We start from the raw sequence: 22,699 nt of genomic DNA, 5'->3' as shown, positions 1-22,699 counted from the left end.
CAGTTGTGTGTAGCATTAAGTATAATAAAACAAAGAGGGACAAAGGCAAACACGTAAGGACATTGGGCCAATCCAGAGAATGCTGACAGAAGCCAGCATTTTGTCCCATTTCTTTCATCTCTCAGATCATATTCCATCTGCAGAGCCAAGCTTATTTAGAATACCAGGGGCTTCCAGAGCAAAGGGCCATTCTAGGTGTTTAGTAGAAGGGGAAAGTGGGTGGAGTTCTTTGCCAGCTATCCCTGCTCAGCTGGGCACTCCTGCTCAGGCCTTCAGAGGGTGACAATGTAAAAGGAACACTTGCAGAGGTGCTGCCAGGTCTCATGCAGTGAGCAAGTGCAATGGATGGATGTTCCTGCACACCAACCCCCCCACCCAAGGTATCCTCTATTACTTTGGCTCCATCAGTTCCAGGCTGGATTGGAAGCATGGACAGACAGGACACAATCCAGGACAGACAACAAAAGGTTAGAAATTGCAGGAAGCAAAGGATACACTGGTGGACAGGCAGAAAGAAAGAAAGCACACCCAGGGGCAGAAAATGTTCCCCAGACAGTGAAGAATGCAAGTGGACAATAATGCAAGATTGAATTTTGGAACTGTGTACACATTTCAAGACGCAGCTCTTAACTGAAACGGATCGCCTCCCACACTTGCAAGAAAATTCAGTGCAACAGCACACTGAGCAAAGTCACGAGCCTAGCCCCTCCTAGCCTTTAACCAGACATCATGTGGGGCTGAACGGTGCACGCCTTCCCAAGAGGCCTCTTTCTGTGTGCGACTTACTCATGCGCTGACACACTGCCATGCAGTACTCCTCAGAGTCGAAGTTGTTGCGGTTGCCGGCACAGCCGCCATAGACAAAGCGGGTGCACCTCATCTGGGCCACGTCGAAATGCCAGCGAGGCACGGAGGCACGGCACGGGCCTGTCTCAGCTGCCATGGAGCACACCTCTAACAGGGGACAGCCATTAGACTTTCACGCCACATTTGAGCTTTGTGCTGGATTGGCTGGTTGAGCCATCAGTTTGCTGTCCAAATGTACCATTTATGGTACACTGCCAGATATGCACAGCAAGGCAAAGAAGGGTGGGCATAATTGACAACATGAATGAACAATGTGACTTGATCATGGGTGAAATGAAGGATAAAATGGTGTCAGTGACAAATTGAAAATGATTAAGGCACAAATTTACACACTGAAATCCAATTTAAAAAAATCCCAAGTTATACATATAGTTACTGACCTTTAACCTCCTGCAATGTCTTGTCTTCTGGGGAGCCATTCTGAGAGCTGTCCCACTCCTTTCCATCTTGGTCTTCCTCCTCTGGCTCTTCCTCATAAACATACTCTTCATCAACCAGGTCAGTTGCCCTTGATTTTTGTGTAGGTTCTTCAGCAGGGGTCTCACTGGGGTGGAAAAAAAACCATTTTCAAGTTTGCCTTTATAGTCAAAGAAGCTGAAGTCCAAGGCATCATACTGAGACACACTGCCTCTCCCTTCACAAACACACAAATACACACACCTGTCATCATCTAACTCTGTGGCCTCATCTTCTTCATCTTCGCTTTCGTCCTCCTGAAAGTGGTCAGACGCCTCAGCATGGGGCAGCGGGCAGCATACGTACTCAGTCCCGTGAAACTCGTCAATGCCACAGGGCAACAGCATGCCGTAGCTATGCAGGGTGGCACCAGTCTTGGCACATGCCTGGACACAAGACAAGTGAAGACTTGTCATGTTACTAAACAAACACTCCTGTCAAGCACACTGCAAGAGTGCGTAACAGACCTATATTTCCACCAATCCCTTCCAACGGTGCCTGTACTTAGACAGGGGCACTAACGGCATGTGGAAATATATCCTTGTCATGTAATGGGCTTATAAATTACAGCTGAATTGTCATTATGCAGTCATTCCATTTCCATAGATGTCCTTCATGTGATCCTGACGAAAGGTGCAGACGATGACAATACAACCAGACAAATGTGCAAAACTGCCAGCCACAGCTTTTGGTTCAAAGCAGTCATTCAATAGAATTAAGTATGGAACAAAACACTCCAGGGAACATAAGGGGATTCTAGAAAAATTAATTCAATGTAGACAAACAATTACGCCTCGTAAAAGACATGCGAGAATAACGTCCCGTCAATGACAATGTCAATTTGTCACTACTGATTAGTCATCAATTCATTTAGTGCCCAGTTTCCTCCAAAGCAACTTATGGCATTAAGCCCTTTACAATTATTTACCCATTTATACAGCTGAGTAATTCCTACTGGAGCAATTCAGGGTAAGTACTTTCCTCAAGGGTACTATGGGGGGGAGGAGATTCCAACCTGGGTACTTTGAGTCGAAACAAAGCATTGCTAACTGATGATATGCCATCTGCTGCCCCTTAAACATTACAATGTGTGAACAGGTTTTATAGCAGGATTAGAGACCCTGGAAAACTACATCTGTGGAATAACAGAAGCAATCATGCATGGTGGCCATATCACTGTTCTGTGCGTGTGCCCTTTCATAAGTATGCAGTTGGAATATGAAGAGCCCAGCAGAAGTCAGACACCAGAATAAATGTCCATAACCCAAGACTCCACACATTTAGCCAAACCTTTTCTCCAATACAGCTTACACACTGTTGAGGTATTTACAATTATTTACCCATTTATACAGCTAGCCTTGCTTGAGAATACTACAGCAAGAGGTGGGGGGGGATGAAACCTGTGACCTTTTGGTCCAAAGGGACAGCTGGTGGTGTAGTGGTTAGAGCTGCTGCTGCCTTTGGCTGCAAAGGTCCAATACTACCATTTCATCTACACTGTTGGCACAAAAGGTAGTAATGGAGCAGCAGATGGCAGAAGGCAAGCAAGCCTGAAGTGAGAGGATTAGCCACATTGGAGCCAACTGCTAATCTAATTAGAGATTTTAGAGGGTGAAAATGCAATCCCTGTGGCCCTCCACCTGTGGGAGAACCAGCAGGAACAAAATCCCCTAAAAGGCACTTTCCAGTGCAGTTGTAGCGCAGCACAATGTCATTCCCCTGCTCTGGAGACCCCTACCTCTTTGGCCACTCTGTGCCACTGCTGGTGACTGGCGCAGGTGTCCATGAGCTCCTTGTGGAAGAATCTGCACTTCTCCGGTACCAGCAGCACATCGCTCACAAACTCGCCCACTGCAGAGAAGAGTGGAGACTTTTTGTAATGGGGTGGGGAGAAAAAAAAAAAAAAAAAAAAAGGGGTGCATATCATACAAGCCTGTGGGCTGAATGCATTCGACACAAAAACTGATGTATTATGAAACCAAAAGCCCTGCATGCCTTTCCTCTTATTCCACTTAACGCTGAAGTAGTTAAAGCAAACTGATGTGCACTTCCCAGGAAAAAGGGGGATGACTCATGTCCATCCATAAAGATAGGGCATTAATGCAAGAAAAATACAAAAACAGCCCTTTCATCTCCATTACTGACACATGAAAGTCAAACCAAAACAGAAGTGTGTTGAATGTTAAGTCCATTTAAGGGGACTCTTGTTCCCCCCCACCGTCAGCAGATGTCTTTTCACTTGGGATTGCAGTTCGTGTGATCAGACACAGATGTTCCTCATAAGTTTCAGTCGAAGGGCTTCGAGCACAGAAGCATTGAGCTTGATTCCAGCACACCAAGAGTGTGCAACCATGCCCCCCCCCCCCCCACCCCACCCCACCCCGCAGGCCAGAATCTTACATGTTCCATGCAATACTTTACAAGTGACAGACACACTGGTGAGGTGGCTCACTCTTCCTTTGAGCCTCGAGTTAAACTAATGTGGGGGTTCGGCTGAAAGAACACTCCGTGGTCCTTGAGGTCCAGCAATGGGCACGTCCTCTTCTGCTCAAACTTAACAGGAGGTTTTGTTGCGAGGCAGCAGACACAGGCCTGGGGGGGGAAGTTCATGTAGCACCACAAGGAGGCTCCAGGCTTATTGCTGTTTTGCAAGAGGAAAGGGGGGGGGCAGTATTTTGGAAAATGAAAGGCAAGGAGAGAAGAGCTGTAAACAAGAGGCCGCCGTCTCCTTGCCCTGCCTATGACGGGAAGGGGCGGGTATCTTCCAGAAACCTCATGGCTACTTCCAGAGCCGCTTTCACCGCTCTGCAAACCTGCTCGTTTTGCGGTCGCAACGTTGAGGCCGGAACGGAAAGCACGACAGCGGCCCACGATGCCCCTGGATGACCTGCGAGGGTTGTACGGCCCTGTGGTCTTGGCTCAGAGCTCCGCGCAGCATGAGGCTCCGTTTCCCGCAAGGGAGACGGAGCTGCGCAGCTGGATCGTACCAGCGATTGTGGAGGAGCTGCACGGGCCAACTGGAAGGACTCTACCAGAGGAACAATAAACCATCTTCCTCTCACAAACAAACTTTACGATAATACTCTGGGGAAACAAGATGATTTTTTTTTTTTTTTAAACTGACTCCAGAGGAGCTGTGCTGGACCCATTGAAATAAGGCACTTTAACCCCCTGCAGGGAAGGGGGGAGGAGAGAGAAGAAAAAAGGCCCACCATGTTTCATACCAATTCTCATCAGCATGAGGAATTGGTGCCATCTTGTGCAATTCTGAATTTGTGTGCTCAGCTTTTTTTTTTTTTTTTATTAAGCAATTAAAATATTTTGCCAAACTGGAGAAAGCTGCACAACTAGAGATTAACTTTGCACTCAAGGGCAAAGCTTACATCTACCGTACGGTGGCCGTTTCCCAGAAACCCATTCTACCTGAAACATCAAGTCACATTCGTACAAGGTGACTGCACGAGTCCAAGCTAATCTGAACAGTGTGGGTGTCTTCAAGGTGGCAGGTTCCTTATGTCCTCTCAATACCGAGCCAATTAACTCAATATGAATTTTTAGACATTTGCTTAACATCCGATTGTCAGAACCTTGTGATTATGGCTTATTTCCTGCTAATATTCTTTTCTCCAGCATTCTTGCCTTCTCATTATTTTTAGACTTCTGAATTCTAATGGCGCGTGCTGCTAAAATGTGATTCTGCACGCTGGGAACTTCACGCTTATTTCTCAACGGAGAACCCGTTTTGACACTTGCCAGAAGACATGCTAATGAACGCTGCCACTTGGCTGACTTGCCAGTTTTGTAAGTGGGGAAAACATTTCAATATCTCTATTTTATTATGCTTGGCAGATGGATTCATCTTTTCTGTTAGTAAACTTCTAAACTTTGGGAGTTTGTGACTAAGAGAAAGTAACTCCTATTAAATCAAATCTGATTATATTCATGGGATCTGGGAAACCAGTATGGTCCCAGTTGCATTTCCTCTTTTGCAGATGCTTTTCTCCAAAGTGATGCACATCTTCAAAATACAAAAAGGTCATTGCATGAATTAATTTAGCTGAAACTTTTCTCTAAAGAACTTGTTAGGGTATTTAGTTAATTCACCCATTTGTACAGCTGCATAATTTTACTAGAGCAGTTTAAGGCAAGTACCATGCTCAAGGGTACTGCAGCCAGAGGTGAGATTCAAACCTTTGACCTTAAAAAGGCAGCAGGTCAAAGCACTACAATACCAGTTGCCCACTGCACTAAAGATAAAGGCAGATATGCGATTCTTGAAATACGGTCAATTTGCCACATACACAACACATGTAGCCACCTAGAGCCTCCCCTTTTTTTTTTTTTTTAAAAAAAATTGCATACTTTGAGGCACATAAGATATCATGGGAGAAGCAAGTCTGCAAGACATGTTCTGAAACCCTTCCTGAAGGAAAGGAGACTCAGCAGTGCTGAAAGAGAGGGAGGTCATTTTACCCACATGGGAGCTAGAGCAGAAAACCTTTATGCTTTTGATATTGAACCTCTTGTATGCAGGACTACCAAGCAGCCAGAAGTACAGGAGCACAGTGATATATTGGTATTTACAGATTCCTAAGCATTCATTTCCTTCAGTGGACAACCTGGGAGGGGACTTGCACGAAGAAACCCAAGGGCTATTTCAGGGATTTAGAGCAACAATGTGGCCCGCAGGGTGCTTCCGGTAGCCAGAGGGGAAGGGCGATTCGCCTGGATTATCTATTTATACACAGAGTCTCACATGTTTGGTTGTTCACAGAACACAGGAAAAATCTGAGTAGTCCACAGATCAAGTCTAAAAATCACCCTGAAGCATGAAGTGCAAAATGAGGTAAACAGCAACCAACCTCCCTAACATGCACTCCATGGAAGCAGAGCACTCCACCATGGCATAGGTAAATGTTTATAAAGCAAGAGTCAGGTATAATTAATTTAGGCAGTCATCTCCAGGGGTTAACAAGCATTAAAACAGAAACTGAAGTGCAAAAAGCTCTCAAGGTGGCAAGTGTGAGATCAAGGAGAGATGAGACATCCATGGCTGTTGACAAACCAGAGGGACCCCCCCCCCCAAAATTTAAAAAAGCTGCACTGAACTGTCTGAGAGGGGTTTAGCCCAGGCCATTGTCAGGTCCCCCACAAGTCTGGATGTCAGCATTTCTGTGGAACTAGGGCCGTGTGAGCCTCTGACTGTCAGCTCGTTTCACAGTCCGCTGACGCCGCTAATGGTATCCCCATCATGTATAGCAATGGCTCAGAGAGCAGCTAGGGGGACAAGCTGCAAGGTGGTGAAATCTCACCATTACTCTGATGAGAGATCAAACTAAAAATTCTCACAGCTTTAATACAGCTGCAAACTACAGCAGAGGTGAGGCTGGAGAAACCACTTGTGTCCAAATAGTTCATGTTCTGTGTCCTGGAACAGGGCAGTGGAATCTGGGTTTGTGTGGGAATCAAAAACAGATGGACAGAAGTCTTTACCCCACCTCCTCCCCTAAAGACTGTATATTGGCTCATGTAATGTCAAAAGCCACACAGGGCAGCTTATTCATGCAAGAGCAGACCAATGTTAACATCAGCCATCTGAATTGCTTCTAAAAGGACATGCTGCACATTAACACTCAAAATCTTTGAACCTGGTAGAAGGGCAAATAAAAGCTGCAATCCTTGCAAAACATGTGATGAAGATGAGGTCATTTCATCTGCATTCACCCCAAGTTGCACACATACCCAGGCATTTGTATGGAACCACAATGTGGGCGTGGCCTTTGCACTGCTTCTTCTCTTTCTTGCACCAGTTCTCAATCTTCACTGGCTGGTTGGCCTCCACCACATTTGTGATTTGCAGCTGGGGGTAAACCTGCAAGAGGACGGGTAGAAAGCATTTTAAGTAGCACGCTGGGGAACGTATACGGCAGTCCCATGATCCTTTTCTCACTGCTGCAAGACTAGCTAAGCTCATTCTCCTGTCAAGTGCCATCAAAGCTAATCAATAACTTCCAAATCTAACAAGCCACAACTCTTTCAGAATTTAAAGCGAAGGAGCTAATGAGGCAGAGAGTTTTTTGGGTGATCGATCGGATGGAGACAATGTGTAAAGGGAGGGTTCAATGTGTTGTGAAAACCCCCCCCCCCCCACTGACCAAGAGAGGGAAGGGGTCCTTCCCAATGCAGTCATGAAGCCACTGACTGCATGCCCCCTCAGTGCAGAAAATACTTGCCACCACATCTCAACATATACTTTCACAGTTGTTTCAGTGGACCATTTTGAACAGTGACATGCTGAGGTGGCCAATTCTAAGTAGAATCTACAGCCACTGAAGAGCATCCAGCTTTTAAACATCTTCAGCAAGAGCTAAAAGTGGTCATCCTTGCAGTGATTTGATCAGCTTTAGTAGTGGCCATCTAACCTCCTGGCAATACTGCAGTACAGCCTCCTTGGTTCCCAGGCAGCTCCATGTGCCTGAGGGGTCTGGTTCCCAATGTCCCGTTTGTATGTTGACATGCATGTTGAGCTTCCCGCAGAACATGGCCACTTGCGGCTCAGCCACAGCGAAGCCAGTGGCTGCATTAGCTGCCAGGGCCTGCAGGAGAGAAGAACAGAGAATAAGGCTTTAAAACAAACACCTGCAGTACTTTGGAGATTGAGGTCTACAAGTCCCAAACCTTTGCATTCTGCTTGTCCATTAACTTGAAGGGAAACATCTTTCAACCCTGAATTAAGTTGTTTACCATCATAGCACCGATTACCTAAGAGCTATGGCGAGGTTTTGTACAAGTCATTGCAAAACAAGGAATTGCACTGGCCAGGAGAGAAAAATACATGGTAATTTGTGGAGGATAAGGTGTCTGATCTAGTAAATGGACATGTTGCAGTGCCTGCTCTGGGTAGATTATCCAGATAGCAAAGGCAAGATGTATAGAGAAGAGATGAGCTTTAAGCCATAGGGCCAGCAAGGCAGGGTACCTTCGTATCAGAGCCCTTCCCCCAAGCGGCATCCTATTTAAGGATCACTACGCGCCCCTTCGTTGGTGCTACTGAGGGATTCCTGCTACATCCATCCAGCTCCAGATGCTCCTACCGCCCCTCCACGTTCCAGATCTCTGCAGCAGAAAGCCCTGAACCGCCTACCCCCACTCTGCTAGACAGACTAATTAAACAGATCTTGCTCTTACATGCAGTAGCAACACCAGGAAAGCAGGTTTCCAGCCACCTTAAAAAAACATGCGATACTTACTGCATCCAACCCTGTGATAACCGCAGTAATAATGCAAATGAAAACCCAGGTTCTAGACTTCAACTGCTACCAAAAATAGTCACTGAAACATCACAATATTCCTGTTTGTACATGCCAACATAAATCTGTTTTACATTAGTGTTTTGGTCTCTGAAGAACAGTGTTACTACATTCAAAACTCCTTTCAGAGTATTTTAGGCAATCATTCAAACCAACTTATTTTGTGCAACTGAATCAGAATCAAGTTAAAATAGTGGTTAGTAAAAGACACTTCAGGTCAATACAATGATGTGGCTGGGACTTTTGTTCCTTGCCAGAAGGTCAGATTTACTGCCCCAGGTAGTAATTATCTGGTGGTCAAATACCACTGAGATAAATCCTCTCATTAGTGACTGGAAGTCTTGGGAAAATGGCAAAACTATTTTCAATTGCTGATGAATGACATGCGTCTTAAGAGAAGCTCAGCGTCAGCAACGTCGCCCTTCTGTTTTGCGTTCATGCCAATATCCTTCAAAGTCAGTCAGTCAGTCAACACTCTGGCATGTCAAGCCAATACAAGACTGTCAAGCTCAAAAAAGGAAACATTTGCTAATGGTTTAGATCATGTTCATAGTAATGTGAAAATGCTACCTTTCAGTGGATGGCATCTACCCATCAACACAAATACATCCTGAAAGTTCTTCAGTCTGTTCACCCATATGTGATGAGTATAATAGACCATGGGGGGGGGGGGGTGAAAAACACAGCTCCTGTTATTCAAAAATCTGCCACATTTAGAGGAAACCCTTTACCACAATCCAATTTCAGTGCCACTGATGCATACTAAATGCCCCAGGGGTTTATGCTGAAACAATAGGCCCTGTATAAAACTCTGAAACCTGACCTGATGCCACAGTGTTGCTCTATGCTGTTGGTCCCACATTACTATGGGAAGCTAGGAAATATACCAGACTGCACTCTGGAGGGGGGTGAGCTGATACAGTTCAGTTTTTAGGTTTGGAAGGTCTGAATCTTCAGTGGGGAATATTTTCTTGGACAAACTGCAGATTTGGGAGGTTACGGGTAAAGAATTCAGAGTCACTACAAGGACAACAGGTGAAGGAACATACAAGATGACATGTATTGTCTGATGGATAGGGAAATCAAGGAGAAGGCAGAAGACCAACATCTGAGTACAGGCAGCACATTGCTGCTTTTGTTTGCAGACCTCAATTCAGTTTAACACAAAAGTCATAACTATTAAATATGGTCTGGGGGAAAAAAAAAAAAAAAAAAAAAAAAAAAAAAAATCAATCTCAAGAGCAGAGAGCACAGCAGCTCATTCATTGAAGGGGGGGGAACCAGCACATGAAGTGTCAACTCTTGCACATGTGATTGACCGCACAAGCTTAGCTCCGATTAAATTCCCTCCCGTTGTGACTTAATGCTTTAATAAGATGCTTTAGGGCAAGCGCTTTGGGACAAGGTGACAAACACAGGATGGCCACACATACAGAAGAAACTGTCACAGGACAGGAAGCGGAGGACCTGCTGAATTTGCATACTGTACTCATGGTATTTCCCCTCCCCCCCACTTGAGAAGCTCAGAATATGAGAAGAGGCCAATAGGAAAGACTAGGTTTGGACTTCTGTTCCCAGCCCTGGAACAATAGGCCACTTCAGTGACATGCAAAACTATGCAAAAAGGAACCCAAGCAGCCCCTCTTGTTTTTGTAAGACAGAAGCACAGTGGCACAGCAAGTAGGGCTGCTGCCTCACAGTACCTGGGTGGTGCAAGAGGACATTGGTTTGAGCCCCAGTCTGTGTGGAGTTTGCATGTTCTTTGCACACATGGGTTTCCTCTAGGTGCTCTGGTTTCCTCCCACAATCCAAAGACATGCTGCTCAGGTTCACCCATAGTGTGAGTGACTCAGTGTAAGTAGTGTATCTAGCAGTGTAAGTCACCTTGGTGACTAAGGTGTGTGGGCTCATAACACTACATAGAGTTCATTGAAGTCACTTTGGAGAGCAGTGTCTGGTAAATTAATAAATTTAATGCAAGTATGTGGAGTGAACAGCTCTAGGTGTGAGGTATACCCTCAATATACCACAAAGGCTGAAAAATGCTTAAATACCCTTTGGGAAGTCTCATACAAGATGGCTCTACAAAATCCTACCACCATAAATCAGACATTTGAAAGCCTTCTGCAGCTCCACAAAATTGGCACTCTTTCACAGAACTTTCCCTTTATTCCTCCTTTCTTGCAACTTCAGAGTCAGATCACTCAGCGAGACGCACCGGTTTGGCCACTGACCCGAGTCAGATTCAGCATGATGACTGAATAACCTTTGTGGAAATGGAATCCCAGCAAACACACACACACACACACACCTCTCTGAAGCCAGTCCCCACTGTAAAGCATTTGCTTGTTTCCTAAAACAAGGACTCCATACATGGCAGAGCCCTAAAAACAAGAGTTCTAAAACTACAGGAATTGAAAGGATCTACATTGTCCACATCCACACAATGTTATTCATGAAACAAGTACAACAATGCATATAATAAAACAATGACCATTAATACATTTGTATATGAAATGTAGCAACACCCTGAATTACAATGCTGGGTGTTACACAAAGCTTTTGCGAGGGCATCCGGAAGCAAAGGGCCTTGAAGGTACTGCAGAGGCATTAAGGATTGCTTGTGACCACATCTCCACAGCAACCTCCTGTGAAATCTCACCTTTTCAAACAAACCCAACAATGTGATGAGCAGGGTGGGGGTTAATCAGAACAAATACAATGAGGTTGCAAAACAAGACAGGAAGAAAGGAGGTCTGGCACTCATTACCATGACATAACATAAGAACAAGAGCTGTGGGCTTCTCTAAACAGTGAAGATGATTTTTTTTTTTTTTTGAACAAGCACCATTATAGCCTAGTAACAAAAGCTCAGCATTTTTAAAGTGAAAAAAATTCCCAAAAAGTACAGCTAGGAAAAAAGATGCAAATTTCTTCCAGCCTCTTGCCTTCCTTCAAGCAAACCCATACAAAATGTAAAAATCAAATCAACAGTACTGTTTAGGGGCAGCAGGTGGCACAGTGGTTAGAAGTGCACTCTTTCACATGAACAACCCAGGTTGAAATCCCACATCCTGGGAAGAGATTTGTCAGCTAAACAATGTAAAATGTAGTGGGGCAGCTTATTCTCCTTTTTGCCTCTCAAGGCCGTTTTTTGTAAGAATGAGCGGCTATAGTGGTCCAAGCACTTAGAGTTGGCATTTTCTGGGCAGCCAGAGTGCTGTCTGATCAAGCAACGGGTAAGCTCTCCTCCTCTTCCTTAGTTCCTTAAAAGTTTACCAACATACCCTTGTGGAATTACTTCCCCACAGATTACAGAATGCAGCTCTTGCGTTCTTGGGGGTGACCCCAAATCATGAAAACACAATATGGCCAGGTCCCTTTTTGCCAAAGTTTTAAAAAGCTGAAAATCCCATGCTGTTGGAAGTTATCACTTTAGTCCATCACTAGTCCAGACTCATTGCTAAACTACTAGATGGGAAATGGAGGATCTTAAAAGAAATTAGACTGGTGAGAATGAGAAAAGCAGGAGCTCAAATGACTCAGAAAAGCCACCTCCTCTAGGACTTCCACTGTTGCCACTCTTCTATACATGCTCCAAGTTTTTTGCCCTACCCCGGCAGGGCATGTCCATTAGCCTCTTAAAATGGCCCTGGCACAAACAAACCTCTCCACGCTTTCAACACTTCGTTTCTTCATCCTTGGCAATGTCTGCTTTTTCCAGCAATCCCACTTGGCTTTGACCTGACAAAACAGTTTACCAGGCCCTTTACTCCCTGGCTCCTCTCATTCCCCATGCAGCCCGTGGGAGTGGGCAACCCTCTCCATCCTAGCTTACTGTCCACGTGGTCTTGAGCGGATTACACCCCTGACATCACCGCACCAGATGTTTGCAACCAAAATAGACAAGAGGGGTGAGAAACACATACACACCATCCAAGACCGCAGCATGCCCACCAATTTGAGAACTTGCACGCTTCAGTTACCTTCAACACTTCCCAGCTAATTCTCCTTGCTGCTCTCAGTGAAGATCTCTACACACTTCACAATGAATCAAGTGTTTCCCCTCCTCCTCTTGAGCCCCATGTCAAACTGCTTGGGCTCCACCAAACCCAGAAGTGAGAAACCACCACTTCATTTGAGTCAGTCAACGCAAATATGGATATTTCAAAACTAACCATTTCCCAGCCATGTCTTAAAACAGCCTGCAATGCCGATATAAGCACGTTACACAGCAGGAGCTGGAAGGAAGCATTACATCAACACTTGAAGAGAACAGAAATGTGAAGGCCTCTGGGAGGAACGCCATTATGGGCCATCCTTCTACAGAGCCATACAGGGGATTAAGGACAGGAGTGTGGCACTTCCAAGGTGAGCACCATTTAATCCTGGCATCCAGGCAAGTGCAGGATTTATGGACAGGACTGCCAACAATAAAAGCCTTCCCTTCAGTCTCTACTTTCCTGCCGTTGAGATGTATATTGCTTTGTTGTACAGTTAGGACAACCACCAATGAAGGGAGTAGGAAGACTAATGGTTTGAAGCAAGTCCATCAGATTTTTCCATTGGCGAAACCACTACTTGATTTCATACTGAATGGGGGAGGACAAGGAGAACGGCTCAAATTGCACACAGCAAGAACAAAACGCTGCTGAAGGCACTCCTCTGCTCAGTGAACGTTATCTTCAAGTCTGCAGAGAGTAGATGGGTGTGACCATAAGAACCTCTTATCAGTACATGCCAGCACAGCTGCGTTAGGACTGTAGAACAGAATGTGCAGCCAGCCAGACGGCACAGAGCCGCAGAGGTGGGAAGCACATCTGCAGCCTTGGAAAGTCAACACCTCCAGGTGGAACGGGCTGGGCCTCAACAGAAGTCCAGCATGGTCACACTATGACCCAGCATGTAGCTAGACCACACTAAACATCCCAGTGGTATTCTAACAGATGCTGAACATTTAGGGGAGGAGGAGGAGAGGGGGAAAGGAGGAAAAAAAAATCCAATTTCATCTTTGCCTCTGGCACTGAACGACAAATTATGACAGCCATTTTCATAAGGAAAAAATAATGAAAGCAATTTGGATTCACTTATCCCTCATTAAGGCACCATCTTTTGCTTCCACACATAAAGAAGGGGGAGTTCAAGCTTCAGGTTGGGATTATGGTTCCTCTCTCAGCAGAGAAGTTGCCAACTGCATTGCAAGCAGAAACAGAACTAGCCCTGCTCTCCAAGTTCCAAATTTGTGGCACACCACCACTTCCATACTGCTACTGTCCATCAGGCCAGTCTCAGAAGAGACTGAGAACCAGAGTCAAGCATTAGGATGCTGGAAAAAGTGCTTGCAGAGTCCACTCTCACTTCAGTAATCTTAATAGATTTCCCGATCCCGTTTCACTGGCCACACGACAGATCGCGAATGATGGAACGGGATGGCACGGAACTCATGCACGTGCTACGGATCAAACGGTTTGGGGGGGGGGGGAATCTCCGTCTCTGCACTTGAGTATTTCTGCCGGCTGCATTTCAGCCTCACCCAATTACACACAAAAAAAAAAAACCCTCACCCAACAACTGGAGCATGACTGATTTTCCCCACACAGTTGGAGGATGGAGAAAGAAGGTTGTGTGAGATTACTGTTGAAAGCAGCTTAAACCAAGAATTGGCAATACCTTAGCCAGGACAGGAACAGGTCACAAGCAGTGGCCTTTCTTGCAAAACCCAGAGTGTGGTTGGTATATTAACACATACTGCTCCTGAAGGCAGAACAAGTCTTCGCACAATCAGGACATTAAACGCTATACACTTATTCTGACACAAAAAAGGAACGAGGATAAGCGGGAGCAGGTCCGAATAGCATTTTCTCCAACGAAATGAGGCATGGGATTCGCGCCACTACGCGGACGCAACGAAACGGCACCAGCTCCTTTCGAATTCCGCAAGGACCGTCATTCAGCAGGGAGCGCGGCCAATTCAACATCCACGCATGCGAACGAGGGACGCTACAAAGGCATCCCACACTTGACAGAAGCTTCTTCCCTCAGATTTGTTTGTGCAGCTGAGCATGTAAATGAAGGCCAGCTCAAGAGATGGGCGTAGCCGTACCGCCTTTGAGCGTCCGCCGCGTTTCAGCTCGGCAGCCTTCGACAGGCACGCACCGGGCACGTAGGACTTGCCTAGACGAGCATGGCTTGGAGATCAGCCAAGAGACCGGCTGAGACAACAAGGTGTCTAACGTACAACGGATACATGGTGTCTCCATAAACCAGCTGGGGGGGAAACAAGACGCTGAGAAAAACATGTTTTTTAAAGCTTTGCACTGAGTCAGAGCAAAATATTAGCTTGGACACCCAGGGCTTACTTGCATTTCCATATGCAGTACTTCTACAACAGAAGCCAACCACTAAAAGCACTGATTAAACACTATGCAGCAAATATAGTGCTCAGGGGCGATTAGTAGGTTTGGGTTCGAGATTAGACGTTTGGTTAGAAGCGTAGTTGCTCTTATGCTAGCCCACCTGTAGCCATAATCGGGGGCACAGCTCTTGTATATCTATGACAGCAGGACACTAACCAAAATGACTAATTCAATTACAGCACTGGAGGGTATCGCAGCAGTTCTTGGCAACCTTATGGCCACAAGACTCCTTAATCGCATCACCACCTGCTAGCTCCTGACGTTAAATATTTGCTGCGCATCAAGTGGCCGATAGTGTGGGTTAATAGATGGCTGAATGGCTGCTCAGCGGGGGGGAAGTAGGTAATTAAAGCACAAGTCCCCTTACATTCAGCCTCACTGTCCTTCAGAGAAAGGTACCACCCTCCTGGCAGCACCTCAAAAAACACCATTGATTGTAAAAGGCTCATGGCATCTCCTTTCATTACTAGGGTTATAATATGCTCTGTATGTTAGACTTCCGGTGCACTGACAACGTGCTCGTCTTGTGTGGTAAAGTCGGCAGGAAACATGGAAGAGCCAAACAAACTTGCTGACACACCCGAGTCCTACATTACCAACTCAATAAAACGCTTCCTGAGCTTGTAAGCATTGCCTAATGTTCTACCCTTATTTTAAGTTCCTCCTCACATTAATATACAGGTATATGCTGACATACGGACTCCCAGTTTACAAAAGTTCTGTAAAACAGCCTTAGGAAAAGCTGTACCGATGCTCAGTATACAGACCGACTGCTCCCGATATTACCACTTTATTCCCAGCGTTTGAGGCAGACCGTTCCTTGACGAAGTCCTGAGCCAGACACAAACTTCAATATACAATCGCTTAAATTTTGCCTTTCAAGTTGTTTCACGGCAGCCAAGAATTTTTGTTCATGTACCTCTCTGCATTTAAGAGGGGTCTCAAAACACCCAACTCACTCTTTTTGTAAAAGCTTGATGAACATAAACTGGTTTAATACTGGAAAACCCTATATTCATTTACTCCTGTAACGTATTCTGGCTTATGTTGTGGCATGCGACAAGTTGTACTCAAGAATCACAGCCGCACCCAAACCTCTCCTGTTGATGCAGTGCGCTTTGTTCCAAGATGATCACTGGAGGAAAGCATCAGCTAAATGAAGTCTTTAGTATGTTTACATGTACTTACTGTACAGTGGTTTAAAAACATTTGTCCTAGTTTACATATTGATCATGTTTAATATATCCTAATGCTTTGATAAAACCATTTCTTGAGACTTGAGTGCTGGAGGGTGTTTATGGACTCACCCAAGTATTTCCACAAATTACAGGAAAAATCCATCTTCCATTTAAAATAAAGAGGAAAGGACCACCTGGTTTACAGACTTGAGAAAGTTGCACAACACTAAAAAGGAATGTGGGAAAACAAACTGGCAGGTTTTTTTTCTTTTTCTTTTAAATCCCAAGGATCAACAGCAAAGGAGGTAAAAAGCAAGCAAAAGCACTTTGACGCATTGTTTGCACAGGTGGCAGTTGCAAATAGGGCAAGTGTGTCACATGGTGAGGGCAGGTCAGGTTGGGTCAGAAGAACAGACCGTTTATTCCCCACTTTAAAAGCCACGTGCAAGGACATTCCAGACTTAAGGAGATTTACAGTTGAGTACAGCACTGAGAAGATGTGAAAAAGCATAGAGCCATGACTAAAGCAGCACAGAACAGGTAAACAGAAGGCCCTTAAGAACCCTGAAGAGTAAATAACACATTTGATGGCACTTTTTCAATGTGGTCCTCCACCAAAATGACCCTACGGCTGGAATATCTCGACAAACGCGAGCCCCAAGCGCCCTGACAAAGCGGAGAAAAGCTGATGTCTAGAACAAGGCTCACATGGAAGGACACCAAATCCCAACACCTTGATCTCAATACACAGCAGGGCACAGTCCTCAGGATTTCAACTCTTGCAATACCTAAAGCAAAGACATTTTAAGACCGCACAAAGCCATCTTATTTCTCAGCGGAGTGCTTCGGAAAAGCGCGCATTTGAGTTGCGCGTCATATGGAAACTCCAATGAACCCCACAGTCTGACGAGAATTGCGCCGGAAGACCGCAAAAACCTGTCTCGAACCCATCTGGAAAGCAATTAATTTGGGCTCCATTTTCACCGCATGAGAAGAAATGCCCCATGGCAAGTCAACCCATCAAACCTGCTAATGCATTTTAACCCGAATTACTGTACAGCCATTAGGAGGTGACCAAAATAAAATTCAAAAAAAAAAAAAGCCCCTGCAGCACAATTCTGCTTTTTTGTTCTCCGCCATACCAAAAGAACCTAGAGGCATCTTCATTAGGGCCACACAGCACTCTTGACCCTCCCCCATGCAGGCCCACACAATGGGCCTCAGCTGGCAGACATTCGTGACACAGCAGCCTCCTCGAAAAAAATGCATGCCCAATAGAGCCTGCCCTCCCCAACCCCACTGTCAGATCCCAACATATCCTCCCAGGATAAAGAATCCAGAGACAGAACAAACATTTGGTTACGAAAAATTTAAACAATATTCTCTTTTTTTTTTTTTTAAAGGCATGCAAGAGTGATTTTTGACCAACATTTTCACAGCACCACTGTTGAAACACTATTTTCATTAAATCATGAAGGAGGGGTGGGATGGGGTCAGTGGTGCCAAGCAAGGACTGCACACTAAGTAATCACTTTAATTAAAGTAAAAACAGCTCTAAGCACTAAATGAGTCAGACCAGGCAAATTAAACACAATCAGGCCACTGACTGCTTTGCTTAAAACCTCCAGATCACATTTGGGGCTGAAGTACAAATATGAGAAGATGCATTTAAACATTAGGTCAAGTTTGTTGGCTTCCCTGTTTATTACTTTCCTCTTCTAGGCACACGTAGTCCAGCGACGAGGCTCAATACGAACCGACGTATCGCCGCCTCACCAAATTGTGATGGTAAATTAGGGCAGGTCCCCCCGCAGACTGCCTCTTAAGCAACGCAAGATGCATTTTTGCAGAAGTGAGCAGTTTGCTGCCATTTCAAGTTAATTCTACTTACATTACTTATTTATCGGATGCTTTCTCTCCAATGCAAAAGAGTGCTAATTTACAATTTACCCATTTATACAGCTGGGTCATTTTTACTAGAGCAATTCATGAGTGAATACCTTGCTCAAGGGTACTACAGCTGGAGGTGGGAACTGAACCTACAACCTGTGGGTCCAAAGGCAGCAGCTCCCAGCTATTTCCAGTTGATGCAAGACACTGGGCCACACTGCTTTGACAATACTAGTGAAAATTAAAGTGTTCAACATGGGTGATGGGTTATAGGTGTTCCAGATGTTCCAACAGCAGCCACCTGCACCAGAAGGTGTCTGGGAACTCCCTGCACCACGCAGATATACAACAGTCAAGTATCTTTCATAACCACCCATTTCAATTGCAGAAAAAGCCCACCCCCCAACATTTCATTAATTGCATTTGCAAACCCCTTGAGGGAATGGCTTTTTCGGCAAATGAGGGAAAAAAAAAAGCAATAGAACAGATTGACTGGGTTTAAAAATAAGACCAGTAATATTTTTAAAGCCACCAACATTTTAACATACTGATCTGTCACAGATCACCAGGGCAGCATTCCCTGGAATTACAGTTCTGCTTATTGCACATTTCTGAGCCTGGACTGTTCAGCTGTTCATTGCAACACCAGTTTCTAACAGTTCTGGAATCCACTGCTATTATAATAGGCATAATTGAGGGATGGGAGGTCAGGTGCCACCCAAAATTAAATCAAAGCACAATGCATCCCCTCAATACATTTTAAACCTTCACTGATTACCATGACTAAATACCACCTCCAATACCATATTTTTATGCCACTGCACAATGCAGTCAAAATCAAAACAAAAACGAACAATTTGGAACACAGAAAACGCATTTGCACTTCCAATGCATTTTTACAATTGCCACTTTGATTACACAAATCGACATTGTTTCAGGCTTTAACCACAAAATCGCCACTTCTCTGCTCTCGAAGTGCGTAATTACGTTTTCAACAATCTGGAGCCGGTGCAAAGCGTCACTTACACAAGGACTCCATTATTAGCTCTGAAGCGGAATTATTGGTTCAGTCACCATTAAGATACTGCTGCATAAACATGGAACAAATAATGTTTTAGGACTCAAGGGTGCTCCACTTATAGCTGGTGGTGGAAGCGATAAAATTAGCAAGACTGTTGGAAAACAGATTGGCACGCTCAGGATAAGAAGATTAGACTGTTGGGAGGGGAGGAGGTTCATAAAGCAATGAATTTATGAGCTATGCAATGACAACTGTCAATTGTACATGATGTACACAGTTACAAGAAGACCGACGTATTATTCAGAAACTTATTTTGCAATCTTACCAATGCCTACCCGTATGGACTGTGTCCCAAGACAAAATGTTATGCATGCCTCTGGTGTTTGTCTGCCCAGACAAGGAGGGAACCGGGGGGGGGGGGGGGGGACTGCAAGGGGACGGAAGCTATAGATCTTGGTCCGAGAGCTCCAGGGATGGACCATTTTAGTGAGTCATCTTTAGGACACCTCGCCAGGTCAGCTCCGTTGGCCGCGTGCTCCGAAATCCCAGCGTCGGCAAAGAAGCCGTGCAGCGTTTTGTCTAGGAGGACTAGACATCTGTGCAGGCGGTTTTAGCGGAGCGTGCACTTTTGAGGTCAACTGTGCAGCTTTTTTGGCCACCGTGCTGAATGACACAGCAACCCTTCAGTTAAAGCCTCAAACAAAGGGAGGCAAACAATGTCAGGGTGTTACAAGGGTCATTGCAAAGGCATGACCCTTTTAGCTACATGCATCGAATATGTATGGATTGACATATTCGACACGAGCCATTTACTTATCTACGGCAGATGATCACCAGCGCTGGACTTCGGTCTGTAAGGATGTTGGCAGAAGTCTTGTGTGTCACACTTATAACGAAATAAAACCGAAAGGCACAGTAGTGCTTCCAGGCAACACGCGCCCAATGAAAAGGTATTAAAACCAACATATCTGAAACAGCCAGACATGTAAGAGGCAGAACAACAAACCAATATGACAGCAGAGCAGATACATTTTCATTTAGCTGGGATTTTCTCCAAAAAAATTTAGAACATTAAGGTACTTATTTACCCATTTAGACAGCTGGGTAATTTTACTGGCATAATTTAGGTTAAGTACTTTGTTCAAGAGTACTACCACTAGAGGTGAGACTTGAACCTGCAACCTTTGGGTCCAAAGGCAACAGCTCTAACCACTGCCCTACCAGATGTCATCATAGAGTGACCAGCTGTCCCTGCATTTAGGGTGGACAATTATTATAAGAATATTAATATTTTAACACAATGACAAGCAATTAAAAGAAAAATTAAGGAAAGATCAAAATGATGTGTGTGTGCGGATGCATTAATTTAATTAGAAAGCTCACTGAAACAGTTGCCTTTTGGATACTATAGCCAGTACTCTTACCTGGCATTTTACTGTAGGGAACATGGTAAACGTTAGAGAGCAGCAACATAGTACCAGAACACTGGGCTCAGGACTAGCGCGCGCGCGCGCGCACACACACACACACACACACACACACACAGGATCACCTTTCTTTTGGCCTGATCGATGCAGAAACGGTTGATCACACGAAGTGTGTGTGTGTCTTTATGATAAAGAGCAGGACTTTACCTCGATGTACCCAGCGAGAGCTCGAGCTACGCTGCACGCGAGCAGGACGTAGAGCACCGGGAGCGAACCCATCATCATCTTCAGCAGCAGCGCTCGACTCCCCTCCGAAATTCTTACGCACAACAAAAAGCACCTTTCCAAACTCCAGCGAGTGTGATCGAATAAGAGAGGGAAAGGAAAAAAAAAAAAAGAGGAAAACCAGGTTGAATAAATGCCAACTAATACGTTTACACAAAACAGACCTCCACTTGGCCCGATGGTCTATTTAAATGGGAATTAATCGGCCCTAATTGAACAGCGTCTCCGCTCCCTCGACCGGACTCCTCCACACTAAGCAACCGCGCCTCCAGCTGGGTGGTTCAGCACTCGCCGGAAATGACGCGTCAACGCGAGCATGCAGAAGCCACGCCCCCTCCCCTATAACTTTATTTAATTCGTTCTCGCGCTTCGCCCGTGCGTGGTATACAGTGTTGCGATCAACTTTTTTTGCACCTCCACATTATAACAGTTTATTGCGCAGTCCTGGTGTGTTGCCGTCGATGTGTGGCGATATTAAAAGCCACTCCCTTTCCCTTTATTAATACACCCATATATGGTCGTGGCCGCCCCCACAATTCACTGTTTCTCTGTTCTCATGCAAACGATCAATTATTAAAATGTGTAAATAATTAAACGAGTTCCCCGCTATTGAATTGAAATATTGGTAGATATTATTTAACTGTAATTATAGGCTAATTTATTTACACAGTGATACACGCTGCAGAGAAAGAATACTTGTAAAAAGGTCACCAATCATTAGTTACTCAGTTACCGGTGTTGTTGTTATTCTTGTTGTTAATTAAATGAATGTTACAATGATTTTCAGTACAGTACAGTATTCTTAGTTTATGAATGAATTGTTTTGAAGAAAAGCGGAATTCCAACCAGCTAGGCGTCTCCAGATTGCAAGAGTTTTGTTTATATGTTATATCAAATGTGTACTTTCACTTAAAAATTGTCACGGGAACATAAAGCGAACATAACCTGACAATTTGCCTACAGTAAAGTCTCTGACAATGATGCGACAATGAGAATATATGAAGAGGATTCATATCTGAAGAGCTGCTTGAAGCTTTCAGGAATGACTCATGACTACACAGGAATCACTGAATGTATTTCATAAGCAGATTTGTCTTTTTTTAAGTACAAAAAAAAATGATTCAATGAACTCCTGCAATATATATAGATATTTGACTCTTTTTCACATCACCCACTTAAATCACAGGAATTAACATTACATTTACAGTGGTCTCGTCGTAATCTTACCATCAAATTATGTCCAAATAGTTAAAATACAGACAGTCTGTAGGGTTTGTTTTCAGTTTCCTGCTTAGGCACCAAAACAATCCCTCCTTTGGCTAGAAAACCACCTGCTGAACTATCTGGTGGAATCCAAACATCAACCTATATTGAATAACTTTGTGTGCAACCCAATGTGATGAGGGCAGGTAATAGTCAAAATATATCTCAACAGTGTGTCTGGAGAGGAACGTAAGAGGAACCCATGGAAACTGGAGATGGATCGAAGCCACCAGGCCAGTGCAATGCTTAAGGCCAGTCTCATAAAAGATGACAACCTATGAAATAAACAGATTATGAAAATAAAGCTCAAAATCTATACATTCCCCATTTATTCTGGGGAATGTTTTGATATTGATATCAATAATTCATCCTTGAAGTTTATGATCTTAACACTTTCTGATAAAGGAGTCTTGATCGTTGAAGGGGTTTCTAGAAGTGGGCCAGATGTGCTTTTATTGTAAATGATTGAGAGAAAGTGCTTTTACTTTAAAAAGTTATGGGCGAGGATTGGCAGAGGTACAATATAAATGTCAGCAAAAAGAACAGCAACCCTTGAACTAAAGAGACTGCAGAAGTCTGTGCAGTG

General features: G+C 44.6%; 1 protein-coding gene across 2 annotated transcripts in view; it reads right to left on the bottom strand.

Moving 5' to 3' along the window:
- The window catches only part of LOC108941835 (amyloid-like protein 2), a 29,283-nt gene extending 8,161 nt beyond the window's left edge, over positions 1 to 21,122 (bottom strand). Inside the window, exons 1-7 of one of the 2 annotated variants that reach the window (XM_018764709.2) lie at positions 20,773 to 21,122; positions 7,746 to 7,919; positions 7,066 to 7,195; positions 3,062 to 3,174; positions 1,528 to 1,709; positions 1,248 to 1,411; positions 787 to 954 (exon numbers count right to left, since the gene is read on the bottom strand). In XM_018764709.2, coding sequence (XP_018620225.2) covers positions 787 to 954; positions 1,248 to 1,411; positions 1,528 to 1,709; positions 3,062 to 3,174; positions 7,066 to 7,195; positions 7,746 to 7,919; positions 20,773 to 20,850 — 1,009 coding nt within the window. In that variant the 5' untranslated portion in view covers positions 20,851 to 21,122. The remainder of the gene's footprint in view (positions 1 to 786; positions 955 to 1,247; positions 1,412 to 1,527; positions 1,710 to 3,061; positions 3,175 to 7,065; positions 7,196 to 7,745; positions 7,920 to 20,772) is intronic. The other variant, XM_018764719.2, reaches the window with a different exon arrangement.
- Between the last annotated feature and the right edge of the window lie 1,577 nt (positions 21,123 to 22,699).

This window comes from Scleropages formosus, chromosome 10, assembly GCF_900964775.1.
Source record: "Scleropages formosus chromosome 10, fSclFor1.1, whole genome shotgun sequence".
In the NCBI taxonomy this organism is placed as follows: domain Eukaryota; kingdom Metazoa; phylum Chordata; class Actinopteri; order Osteoglossiformes; family Osteoglossidae; genus Scleropages; species Scleropages formosus.
This window is presented reverse-complemented; position numbering and strand designations above follow the sequence as displayed.